Source organism: Gallinula chloropus (genome assembly GCF_964237585.1).
Source record: "Gallinula chloropus genome assembly, chromosome: 18".
Classification (NCBI taxonomy): domain Eukaryota; kingdom Metazoa; phylum Chordata; class Aves; order Gruiformes; family Rallidae; genus Gallinula; species Gallinula chloropus.
This window is the reverse complement of record NC_140103.1, coordinates 4,077,953-4,090,314: the sequence shown is the minus strand read 5'-3', so window position 1 is coordinate 4,090,314 and position 12,362 is coordinate 4,077,953. Positions and strand designations below refer to the sequence as shown.

The 12,362-nt window shown below is 47.2% G+C and overlaps 1 protein-coding gene across 4 annotated transcripts in view; it reads right to left on the bottom strand.

Moving 5' to 3' along the window:
* Positions 1 to 12,362, bottom strand: part of FUBP3 (far upstream element binding protein 3) — a 40,218-nt gene that overhangs the window by 4,654 nt on the left and 23,202 nt on the right. For 2 of the 4 annotated variants that reach the window (XM_084272410.1, XM_084272411.1), the window contains exons 10-16: positions 11,875 to 11,979; positions 11,377 to 11,479; positions 10,617 to 10,717; positions 9,208 to 9,349; positions 4,416 to 4,576; positions 3,489 to 3,562; positions 2,907 to 2,983 (exon numbers count right to left, since the gene is read on the bottom strand). In XM_084272410.1, the coding sequence (XP_084128536.1) occupies positions 2,907 to 2,983; positions 3,489 to 3,562; positions 4,416 to 4,576; positions 9,208 to 9,349; positions 10,617 to 10,717; positions 11,377 to 11,479; positions 11,875 to 11,979 (763 nt within the window). The remainder of the gene's footprint in view (positions 1 to 2,906; positions 2,984 to 3,488; positions 3,563 to 4,415; positions 4,577 to 9,207; positions 9,350 to 10,616; positions 10,718 to 11,376; positions 11,480 to 11,874; positions 11,980 to 12,362) is intronic. The other 2 variants (XM_084272412.1, XM_084272413.1) reach the window with 1 other exon arrangement.

Genomic DNA, 12,362 nt, shown 5'->3' with positions numbered 1-12,362 from the left:
CGCCTGGAGGAGAGTCCTCCCAACTGCCTGGGACCCTGCACAGCCCTGCCAGGCGGCACGAGGGGCTTTGAAGTGGGGTGGGGGGGGTGGGGAGGAAGGGGGAATATAATACACTGCAAGTGTGAAGTGGGTGGAGGGAACAGGGCAGCAGTGTCCTGTCCAGGGGCATAAAAGCGGGTTAAAAGACTTGACCAACGCTACAAGTCAGGACCTTTTCTGGCAGAGGTCAAGGCTGCCTCAACTGTCCACCTGCTAATGCCAACAAAGGGCCTCCTTCAATGCCTTTTCTTCTCGGAGAATTACAGTCCGCAGCAGGCTGAAAGGACACGCAGCTAAATGCATTTCACAGCAAAATGTTTCCCCAGCCAGTTAATTTATTTAAGATGGGGGAAGTAATTAAAATCTAAATACATGTGTAAAGGGGTGGGGGTCTGCCCCTCCTCCCACGAGGAGGGCACTCCTGATTCTGTCCCTAGGAAGCCTGTTTGGAGAACGGCTCGGCCGGCTCTTTGACAGGGCTAGCAGAGCCATGGCCAGACAGGCTGCTGCACTTGGGGAAGGGCCCCTTCACAAGACTCTTCTCAAATCAAACCTTGAAGTGCAGAGGCAGGTATTCACCTAGTCTCTTATAATAATCCTCCCACGCCTTGGTGAGCTCCCCCTGGCCTGACTGGGTACCACTGTGATCTGCAGCGGGAGAAGGAAGTGATGAAGGCTGCTGAAATCACAGCATGACCTCGCCTGTCCTCTCTCCTTACCAAGGCTGCCTTCAGCGTGCCTGGCTACAGCAGGAACAGGGATGATCCCAAGCACACATGGAACCAGAGCCAACACTTTCCATCAGGTTTAAGAGCAGAAATCAAATAGCTGCCCCCCCCCAAGACAGCTCTGTGGTACCAAACTCACCCGGGGAATGATAATGGTGAGGTGGGATATGCCTCACTGGACTTGGGAGCCACCAGAGACCTGGCAAACTCAATGCAAAGCAGTCACCACTGGGCTACACAATGGATTATCAGTAATCAGGGGATTCACAAGGCCTGTGCTTCTTACACCAGGCTCCAAAGCCAGGAGGTGTGAGCTTGAGATGTGCTTATGTGTTGCAAGAAGGGAGATGCCCTCACTCTCCGCTGGCTGGTGGGCAGGGTTAAGAGGATGTTGCAGGGTAGTGAGAGAAAAGAGAAGTCACTAAGGTGAGTTTCTAAAGGCATCTTGCAAGGCAAATAGCAACATACATTCATAAGCTTTACAGGAAGGTCAACCTGAGTTTTCTGTAGTACTTTCCCTGCTGCACTGACTGCTCTGCTTCCCAAAGCTCAGGGGGTGCACAGGAAAGGACCGGAGTAAGACTCTTCCCTGTAAAACAAGCTAATGGGAAAACACTCTTCTTCAGTAGCATGTTATTCCACTCCTGCACACACACAAAACAGGTCCTTTCAAGCTCAACATTGCATTTTGCTGTCCCAAAGCCAGAATGACTATTGCCCTTCTACAGGCTCCTTGAGCTCAAAGGAAGCGTCCTGATTTTTAGACTGTGACTCAGGACCCTTCCAGAGGCAGATCCTGAGAGTTCAATACATGCTTCCTGTGCAGAGCTCCTGTATCCTACTGTAGCACATATCTGAGAAGCACACTAAGTTAGCAACACAGCACTGGGGATTTAACCTGTGAACAGCTTCATAGACATTACAGTGTGATCAGTGTTACAGGGAGTCCCGAGTGCAACAGGAGGCACTGCTCCTCCAACATTTCCTCTACCTCAGAGTGGGAATTCATACTGAACTTAATCTACTCCATTACTAAGTCAGCTTTAGCACTGAAAACCACCCATCATTAAATGCCTCTGGAATTAGCCCCCCCTTAGCTTTCCAGGCCATTAAAACACTCATGTTTCCTGAAAACACCTGTGATTGCCAAGTGTCTGCTGGACACAGCTGCCCATCACACAAGATCTGAGGTTACCAAGCAGACCTGAATCTGCTCTGTCTAGGGCCAACCATTACTGCAGCTGTGGAAGACACAGGATGATGCAGTTACTGACATCACCATTCCCATTTGCCACTCTGATTATTCTGGAAAGGGAGACTCCAATTCCAACTGGCTGAAGTGGGACTGAGTAGGGAGAAATGTCACTTTGAACTGTGACAAGTAACAGCCTGACTCAGGGCTGGTGGCTTGAAGTGGCCAGGCCAGCAGCAGGACTGAGCTGGGTTCAGTTTTTGAACCTGTGACCATAAACATGTGCATTATTTTTATTTTTAATTACTATTGATAATTTATCCATCCCACAGGCCTCATTCTGAGCATTCAGCACTGAGGAGGCTGAGCAGCTCTCAAGTTCCATAAGGAGACAAGGGGACACTACTACAGCCAGTGTGGTTGAACCAGGATAGGAGTCCTGCCTATCCTTTCTCCCCTTTTCCTCATCTCCTTTCTCAGCCCATCAGACTGAGAGGTGAGCAGTGAGAAGGGTTCAAAAGGAACTTTTTAAAAATAAGGAAAAACTGACAAAGTCAAGACCAAGGAGATGGGGAAGCTCACCACCAGACACAGTGTGTCTGCTAGGGGGAAGAGGGAAAGTGCTTGCCTGGAAAATCCAAGCAGAAGAGAGCTTAAGGCAGAAATGTTCCTGTTAGGAGTAGCAAGGACCAAGTTTCCACACAAAGAGAGCAGAAACAAGCAGGAGGACGTTAAGTGCACAAGACCAGCGTTACAGTTTTCAATGGATTCCAGCTTATTCTGAGCTCAAACACCACAGCATGCCTCCACACACCCCTTGTGCTCAGGAAGTCATTGTGCTCTTCTCACACAAGTGGTTTCATGGGTAAACTTGTCTTTAGCAGGCACAAAACAGAAACTGCAAAGGGAACATCAACCCTCCTCCAACCCAGGTTCTAGACACCTACTTGGGACTTGCTGTCCAGGCTGCTGCCACGTCTGGTAGGTACTGCCCCAACCCTGCGTCATGAACGCCTGAGGACCACTGTGGAGGACAAAAAGGCAAGCTGAAGGAGACAATAAAATAGGTAACAAGCCATATATGTGAAGCTGCCCACAGAAGTGGAATTATTACTGCCAGCCAGCAACTGCTGAGCAAACAGGTGAAGGTGGGAACAGAGCAAACTGCCACCGTGCAGCTGGGACTGGTGTCTCGACACTGGGCTGTGCACAAAGCTAAGGTGATGACCCATCTTACTCAACAGCTCTCCTTGCAAACTATGAAGTTCAGTGTCCATGCTCTCATTGCACTAGAGACAGGAGTTTTGGAAATGCCAATATACATACCTTGTTCATAGCTTAATAGCTAAAATCCTTCCTGCATTCAAACTTAAAAGTTTTCCTCTCATTTGCTTCTTGCCTCCAAGTGCTCAATCTTTAAAGGACTCCACTTCCACATCACCCTCCAGGGTCCTCCACCCTTCTCCCAGTGCTTCTGTAGCTCCCAGATATTCCCCACAGCCCACCCATGATGAGATGGAGAAGCTTACTTTTGATGAGGTGTAGCGGGTGCTTGGCTGAACGGACTTTGACCAAATCCTCCAGGTCCACCCATGCTGGTACCCTGTCACAGAATCCACAAATACTTAGTGCCAGCTCTAAACACAGGGTGGAGGCAGCTAGTATGAGCAGTTAGAAAAGGGAGAAGACAGCCTGGGACATCTTCCACTAAACTTCAGCACCTGAAAGTGACTGATTCTCCAGGGATGAAGTTCTCAGGGCTGCCATCACTCTCAACGAGCCCAGCTTCAAAAGCAACTCCAGTCAGCCCACAGAGGGGCTAACAGGACTACAGCACAGTTGGAAGTTTTCCTCTGAACAGCTTGGATCCTGAGGTTGGTATCGAGCCTTCTCCTCTCAGACAGTTCAGCACAGAGGTTCCTTTCCAGCTTTACCATGCCCCAGCTCAGTATTTTCCATACCTTCTTTTCCCCAAGTCTCCCCCTTCAGTAGGACTCCAGCCTGATGTTATTAAGCTTCAATACCACAGCACCACATGAGGTGGAAGAGAAGTCATCCAGGATTTACTGGAGCAAGGAGCTGTTACTTTTACTATGATGATGTCAGGATCATGTCATTCTCATGCAGTGACACTACCGTCTTCCCTTCAAAAACCAATCTCCTTTGACAGCCTTCTCACACCTTATTATTGCTGTTCTTCCCTCTCACAGAGCTGCACACCACCCATGGTTATGTCAGCAGTCAGATCCTTCAGGGACCACAGCAAAACTTAGTCCAGTGGATGCTGGAGGGCCATCAACGTTCAAGACCTCTGCTAACAGGCAAATGGTTTTGAAGCTGAATAACGTAAGCGTGTGTATTCTACGCCATCCTGTGAGTCCAGGCCTACATGTACCTATGAGTGAAAACACCATGGCTGGAAGAGACAGACCAAGATCAAGAGAGATGGAACTTACACCAACTTTCTCATCTATGAGATGTCTAGCGAGCTCAATTTGCTGGGGAACTCCTCTGATTGTGAATATTCGTACGCCGGGGTCTGTGTTCGGAGGCGGGTTTCTCTGGAGCTCCACGTGGGCTCCTGACTGCTGATTTATGCTCTTGATGTTCTCACCACCTGAAGAAAAGAAAACCAAGATTTAAGAGGGGATATCCAGAATCTTTTTCCACAAAAGCATAACAAAGCCAGGTTCTGTAATCCAATAGTTTCAGTTCATTCTGTGGAATGCAGTGGTGTGGGCTGAGGACGGCAACAGTGGAAGAAACCACAGTAACTGAGTGTATGTTGCTCCTTTAAACCACCTCATAAGGAGAGACTGAAACTGTGAGCTACTGGGGTTTTAAGAACAGAGAGTCCCCCTGTGTGCACACTGCCAAGCTCCCAACAGGACACAGCATGGCTGAGACATGCTTTGACAAACCAGATGCAGAACCTGTCCTGACTGAGCCCACTGGTTCTGCATAGCTGCTCACAACCCCCAAAACCACCTGCAACCGAAATACAGGGTTTCTTTCTTCCATGTGACTGGACATCTCATGCCACCAACAAGCCACCAGCCACATACCCTGTAGCTTAAAAGCAAAGCTTAAGCTTTCTCACCATCACCAGCCACTCAGTACCTGAATTCCCTTAAAGAAACCTCTGCTGACCATTCACACCACAGTGCACATCCCTCCACACAACCACGTTGTGCAGGATTCCAGTCAGTCTTCTGCTATTTCAAAGGTAGTTGTGCATGCAGGGAACATATCTGGCTGGTTTGCTGTCTGGAGACACTAGAGCACAGGATTGCTTTGGGAGGGATGGGCAGGGCCAGCCAAAGTGGATCCGATTTCCTCCAGACCTGCTAGGTCCTGGTCTCTTAATGAAATTTGCTTAACAAAAGCCTCAGCCAACATTACAATGGTTCGATTCTTCTTTTGGAAGCTCACACAACTTACAGACCAGCTCCACTCAACTGGAGAAATTAAAGGGTGTGGGGAAAGGAAGGGGTTTTACAACTTTAAAAATCCCAAAGCAAAATTCACCAGCCAAAAGGGTGTACAGCAGGCAGGGATGAAAGTAAAGGAAACTAACTGGAGGACTTTGTTTGGTTTTAATTAAAACGGGTTTCCCAAACCCCTCTCTCTCAATTTTGCTTGCATTTCCATCTCTATACACCCAGCACAACTTCAAAACAAACTGTGGATGTTGCAGACACTTGTTCATTTCATTGTAATGGGCTCGTGACCTTTTTAACATTTTAAAGCCTTCTTGGGGAAAGGAGGAGGAAAAGTTGCCAAAGGGCAATTAACTCTTTCTAAATGAATTTTTGAAGATGCATTTAACAAAAGATAATCGTGTCACATCCCTGGGCAGACAACAGTGATTGTACTGTGCAGCCAAAAGCCAAGCCACTTATTTTCAGTCAAGCATGGGAACGCAGTGGGATGAAGTTTCAAAACCAAGAAGGGTTGTTTTTTTTTAATGTAAAGTTTGTCTGATGCAGACTTGTTTGAAACTCGATTTTTCACATACTGAGGTGAGATTTGGATCAGCTATCATTTCATCTGCTAAACAAAGAGAGGGGACCCTTTCAGCCAACATAATCTGGATCATGAAGTGAGAGGACTTCTTTCCTGGGACAGAGGCACAACCATAGTTTGCTACTCACACAGATTAAGCTTCACCTTTTAAAAGTGGATTAAAAAAAAAAAGAAGTTTTATCAAACTGGAAGCAAGGTGAATATAGGCTTTAAATCATTTCCCATTTGGCACTCAGAACCAGGTTGGTAGCTGCAGGGACTGTTTCCACATCAGCTCCCTCCTGGTCGGTATCCCAGGATCAGGTCAGCTGGCTCTCCAGGCTCCGTCAGAGGTGACAAGTTCCTATCCCATACCAGGACTTGGTGCCCTTCTCCTTACCCTCCAGCCTGGCACAGACCAAACTGCTCCCTCCCACCCCAGCGATCCCAATTCAGCCTCCAGAGCACACAAACAAAGTGACGCAGTCAAGAGGATGCTGCTGGGTGCCGGAAGGAGTTCATCTTCCCCTATAATGAGGTGACCTGCTCAGCGCATGGTGGCTGCCTATAGATGCATTCAGCAGCCCACTCCATTCTTCTACCTGATGGGGGGCAGAAGTGATCCAAGAGTGGCCCCCCAGCTGGACGTGAAATCGTAAAGCAATTAATCAAACCTGCTAAAAGGCAGAGCTGACAAGAGCCAGGCTGGCCACGTTATCTGTCAATATTGCTGTATTTATCATGGAAATCCAGCGGGGGCCCAGAGAGGCTGTGGTTTGTTTCCAAGCACCACCAAACAGAGAAAGCTCGACATGTGTATGGTGCTCGTCTCCACCCTTCCTCCAGTCTTTCAGAAAAGAAAAGCTGCACCTACCCACCCTCTAGAGGAAAGAGCTACATACAGGGTTTGCAGTGAGCTTCTGATCAGTTCATAAAGGCTCACGCTCCCAAGCCATACCCATAGAAAGCACCTGAGATCTTCAATCATATATGCTGCAGAAACTGAGCTGAGCAGCTCATCTCCCTCTCTTCCTCCCTTTTCCAGCAGTGACATGGAACTGGAAGCACAGCAGCAGTTACCTGGCCACACCAAACACACTATACCTGGGCACCCTTGATACCCACTGCTTGGGTGGTAACCTCAGAGACCAACCTACGTGTGCCCAGAGGGCTTGGCCAGATTTTACAGAGGAGGCCAACAGCCAGATCCTGTATCAGAGGGGAAGAAGAATAAAGCAAAAAGCTGGAAGATGTTCAGAAACCAAAGACAGGCAGCAAAGGGTTTACAACTGATCACTTAAAAAAAAAGCACCCTGCCCCACTGGCAGTAGGAGAGGGAATAAGCATCAGGTGCATTGCCTCCATACACAGAGCACACAGCACACCCACCCCAGTGCATGCCCCGAAAAGGCAGCGCTGCAGCCATCACTCACTTGACAAAAGTGAAGGCTGCAACACACTAAGAGCACAGGCACTGCGAGAACACCCATTACAAGGTGGTATTACAAAGCTACAAGCACTCAAATCACCATACAACTAGTAATTAGTCACTCCAGAAAGCTTCTGATCTGGCCAGTTAAGAATCCCTGTTTTGCTGTTGTGGAAACAAAGGTAAAAAGGTACCCCTGCACCCCCACAGCGAGCCTGTGCCAGGCCTTGTGCTTGAATGCTGGGACATCCAACTCTGCTACCTGCATTTATCTTTTCAGCACACTGTGCTCTCTGTAGCCACAATCACTCCACTCCAGTGCGCCGCTGAACAACAAGTGACCTTTTCTGATCCTTTATTAAGGATGACTAATGGATACAGCAATAAAGTTTCATTATAATTTGATTTTTTTTCCATACATATAACTCGTTCACGGGCTTAAAATTTGCTTTGCTTGATCTTTTGCCCAACTGGACTGTTCAGTGAGATCAGGCACAATCGCCCTGCAATTGCTGCATAATGGGGAGCGCAGGTGTTTTGCCATATTAAAAAGAAGGTTTTGGGTTTGTGAACAGGTTTACAGCAAAGAATAATCACATTATTTGATGACATTTGAGAAATAATCACAGATCTGCTGCTGACATGCCCGTGTCCTGTACCTGTGTGCCTTGCCACCTGGTAACACAGCCACTCAGGTGCCACCGTAGCAAGACACAGGCAAAGGAACCAGTGAGATGCAGCAGGGTTGTGCAGTGTGTCGGGGGGGAAGAGGCCACACCATGTTTCCCTGCAAACTCACTCTTGCCCAACAGGAAACTAAATGTCACTGAAACACACAGCACAGTGCGCTCAGGTCTCTGCCTCCCTCACTGCTGTAGCTAATCTGTTCTGACTCTATTCACCTCCACTCCATTGAGGCTAAAAGCCAACTGTGATGACTTAAATACCAGGTAAGGTGCATGTCATTCTTTCTGAAATAAGCAGATAGAAAAATTAAATACAGCTCCTTTGCTACAGCAGTGTATTAACTCGGAAGCATCGTGACCACTCAGAGCGATACAGCTCTTGAATTCCTGGCTCAAAGTCCTGCCACTGCTGATGTGTAGTTTCTGCTCTGTAACAAATAGAGACTGCTCCTGCTGCTCTGGTTTCACAGCTGTCTTGGGATTGTACTGATTCTTGAGAGGAAGGACAGATAACCCTTCATCCATCTCCTTAGCACAAAGATTCCGTGGCTAAGGCAGCCGAGGAGCCTCCATGGCAATGAACTGGCTCAGAGTGAGACAAGGTGTGCCAGCCCGCTCTGTGACAGGCTCAGACACAGACCACTCCTGCTAACTTCACTGTATTAATCTGACTCTTCAGGTACGTGGCTGGAAGCAGCTACTGTTATTACCACATTCAGAGACCTTCCATTTTATCACACAGCACTCTCAGAAATCCAGCATGATGAAATGACTGTTCTGCTTGTCCCTGATAAACTGTCCTTTAAACGAATTCTCTATAAAAAGAATCCACAAATGAACCTGCCTTTTCTCAGCCAGCTGCTTGTTACAACAAGCTTCCTTGACAGCTCTGCATGAAGAGCCTCTCTTACATATTGTGAACAAGGACCTAGAGAGTACAATTATGAGTGAGAGCATCACAAAGAAAACAACCACACACGCTTACAGCTTATTCCTACGCTGCATTCACCAGCCACTAAATACCTGCAATTACAGAAAACTCCAAAGCCTCACTGTCAGGCAACAAGCACACGACCATCCTGAGGGAGAAAGATCCCAAGCTGTAGTATTTGGTGTCTCCAGACCTACCTTTGCCTATAACAAGGCCACACTTATCAGCTGGCACCGTGTAGGTTATTTCCTGCATGCCCCCAGGTGCTCCAACACTCCAGTCTCCGCGGCCACGACCTCTTCCTCGGGCAACAGCCAAGTTTCCAAAGCCATCTCGTTCCTTGGAAGGCAAAAAAAAGTCTGTATCAGTGGTTTGGAGTTTTTTTTGCTGGCCCCAGTGCACATTAAAACCAAAATAAAGCACGGTAAGTTAAACTGCTTTATAATCAATGGCACTGAATTAAGGTATTCTTGGACTTCAGTTTCACATGCAAGACTTTGAAGCACTTTAAAGAAATGCCAAGTAACACAGGTTACAGCTGCCTTCCTGACTCAGGAAGATATTTATGTATTTTAAATGCATACCTTTATATCTGCTGAAATAAACCTATAAACAAGCATCAACTACTAAAGGACTTTTAGTTTGTGATGGGGACTTTCCTTAGAGCGACCAATAGATCCTGGCACTGACACACAGAAGTTGATTCCAAACCCTTTCAAGTGCCATTGTCTAAAGAACTGCTTGACTTACTTAGCTGAAACGTGCATTTTCCCAAACTTGCAAAGACACTTAAAGGACACACCTTTTGGGTAACAGATTTCTCCAAAAGCAAATGCCACAGGCTGTCAGAGAATCACAGAGTTGCAGGGGATTGGAAGGGGCCTCAAGACATTCTCGAGTCCAACTCCCCTGCCAAAGCAGGCTGTTGTGACAGACCTCACAATTTAAGTGGATCACACAAAGGGAATATACCATCTCCTTTGTGATTCTGTCCAACTACTTCACCCATCTTTGTGCTTCTTGCTCTTGGGCAATTGCAATATGTATCTTTCTTGGAGCAGTGAGTGTGTAGGTGAACATTCATTAACTCCCTCTGCCTCCCACAGCCACCAGGCCAGCAGATTGGAGTCTGAAGAGGCGGCATCACTGAGCACTAGTAATGCTCTGTTGCTTATGTGTGACTCAGCCCTACTGAGCTGGGCCTCCAGCCACTGTCTCACATGAGTGCTGGACTCCACATGCCACCAGCTCACTGCTTCCAAGTAACACAAGAGCAACCGAACATGGGGAGTAAATGTGGAGCTACAATAAGGCCTCATAATACTGCCTGAGAAAAGGAGACCCTCCCTTAGCAGCTATGGGAGGGTCTCCTTTTCTCAGGCAGTATTATGAGGCCTCAGTCAGCTCACCTCACATCACATTAACCCCACAAAATAAACACCACCAAACCTAGGAGCTCCGTCCTGGGCAGCAGCATGTGTGGCCTATACCAGAGAGACAATTTACCACTGTTGTTCTTTGGATGGTGGCATCCATCCACACAGCTGCATGCATGCAGACACATTTGAATATAAGCACCTTCCTCCCCAGAGCCCCCAGAACCCACCTGTGCTGTGAGAATGAGCTCGCTGATGATGTGTGCTGCGTGCTGACACCTATCAGGAAGCCCCATGACCTGTGCGACTCTTTCAGAACTAATCCCATCATCTGTGAAGAGAGGTGGCAGAGACTAAATTAAAAGGAGGAAACACCCACCCACCCACAAAAGTTGCCTTCTACTAGGCAGCATTTCCAGGTAACAGAGCTACGCCAAGATCTACCTCTTCCCTCCACCTTCAGCCCCTCTTCCATGTACTGAAAGCAGACAAAACCCAACCCACATTACAGAGGGAACAACATTCAAAAGGCAACACTTTCAAATGTTAAAAAGCCATGAAAGAGACTGATATAATTTTAAGAGGACAAAGGCAGCTTTGATAGGTGATCAGACAGCCAAGGACCCAGAGAAAGTTACTCAGAATTAATCAACTCCTGATCCCCAAAGGCTTTAATGTCCTGAAGGAGAACTTTTTTAATAGGAAATAAAAGCTTTTTTGTTACTGTTATTTTTCTTTATCCATATAATTACCACTCAAGACATGACTGTTGTGACATCTAATGTTTGCAAATGAGCTGTGTATAATCTTACTCCCTGCAAAACAGAAAGTGCAGGAGGAAGCAGCATGTCATGTTTACATGGGTTTCAGGAAGAGACACAGTGCACCTTTACATGAGGAAAGCCTAGCTGCTGTAACCTCAGATTCTCTTTAGCAATCCCAAACTGGAACACTGGTCAGAATGTAACAGCTCTCCATCCTCACACAAACCTGGTTTAAATTGAATCCTAACTCCAGCATCATTCTGAATCTTTTTGATCATTTCTCCATTTCTTCCTATCACAATTCCAACAGCAAACCTGGGCACAGAGACCTGATGGGAAAGGCAAAGCAGTATGAAAGCTCAGAGAACTAGACTGAATTACTCTGATTTTACAAGGAGATGGCTCTTAACTATGAGGACAGGTCACGTTAGGCAGCTCCAGGCTACAGAACCACATCCCTTAAGAAAAACAAACACGTGGCCACAGATTCCTTCCCCACTGAACGAACTCTGCGCTACAAGAATGCAGCTTCAAAAGACAATTAGGAAAGTGCCATCTGGGAGTCCACGAGAACTCCTCCTCTTCGCAGCCAGACTCCAGTCTTCTGGCAACAGAACACAATGCATTTCAAAATAAGCTTACAGGTTACATGTGCAATTTGATGACTTCCACCCACTACCCATCCCACAGGGAGGTTAGCAGAGTACTGGTGAAGAAAACGTACCTCTATGCTGCCTCCTCCCATTCTAGAACTGAAATCATTGCGTACGCCTCGGAAGTCTGCCTGATCTTTCTCTCGGATGATCTCCAGTACCATTTCCCTTGCTTGCTACATGGGGAAAGAAGTTACAGTTAGCTTAAAATTATTCTGCTTGCCATCTCGGTGTCAGGGCCTCAACAGTGGCTACTGGTCAGGCTTCAGGCAAAGCAATCTCCATCTGCTTAACAGAAACAGCATTCTGATTCAGAATTCCTTTCACCAGTCAATGGAAAGCTGTTCTTGGTGGCATCTTCCATGTCTGACACAACCTGCCAAGGGCCCACAGTGGCAGTTTCTTGTGCACAACACCTTCCTTCAGTCTTGGGAAAAGGCACTTTATTTTTAAAAAGATTTTTGATGGGTTTTTCTTTGTCTGATTTGCTTTTAGATTAAAGGAAGGCCCTTTCCTACCAGACTGGACTGAAACTAAACAGTAGGTAGCAGCTGTGGCA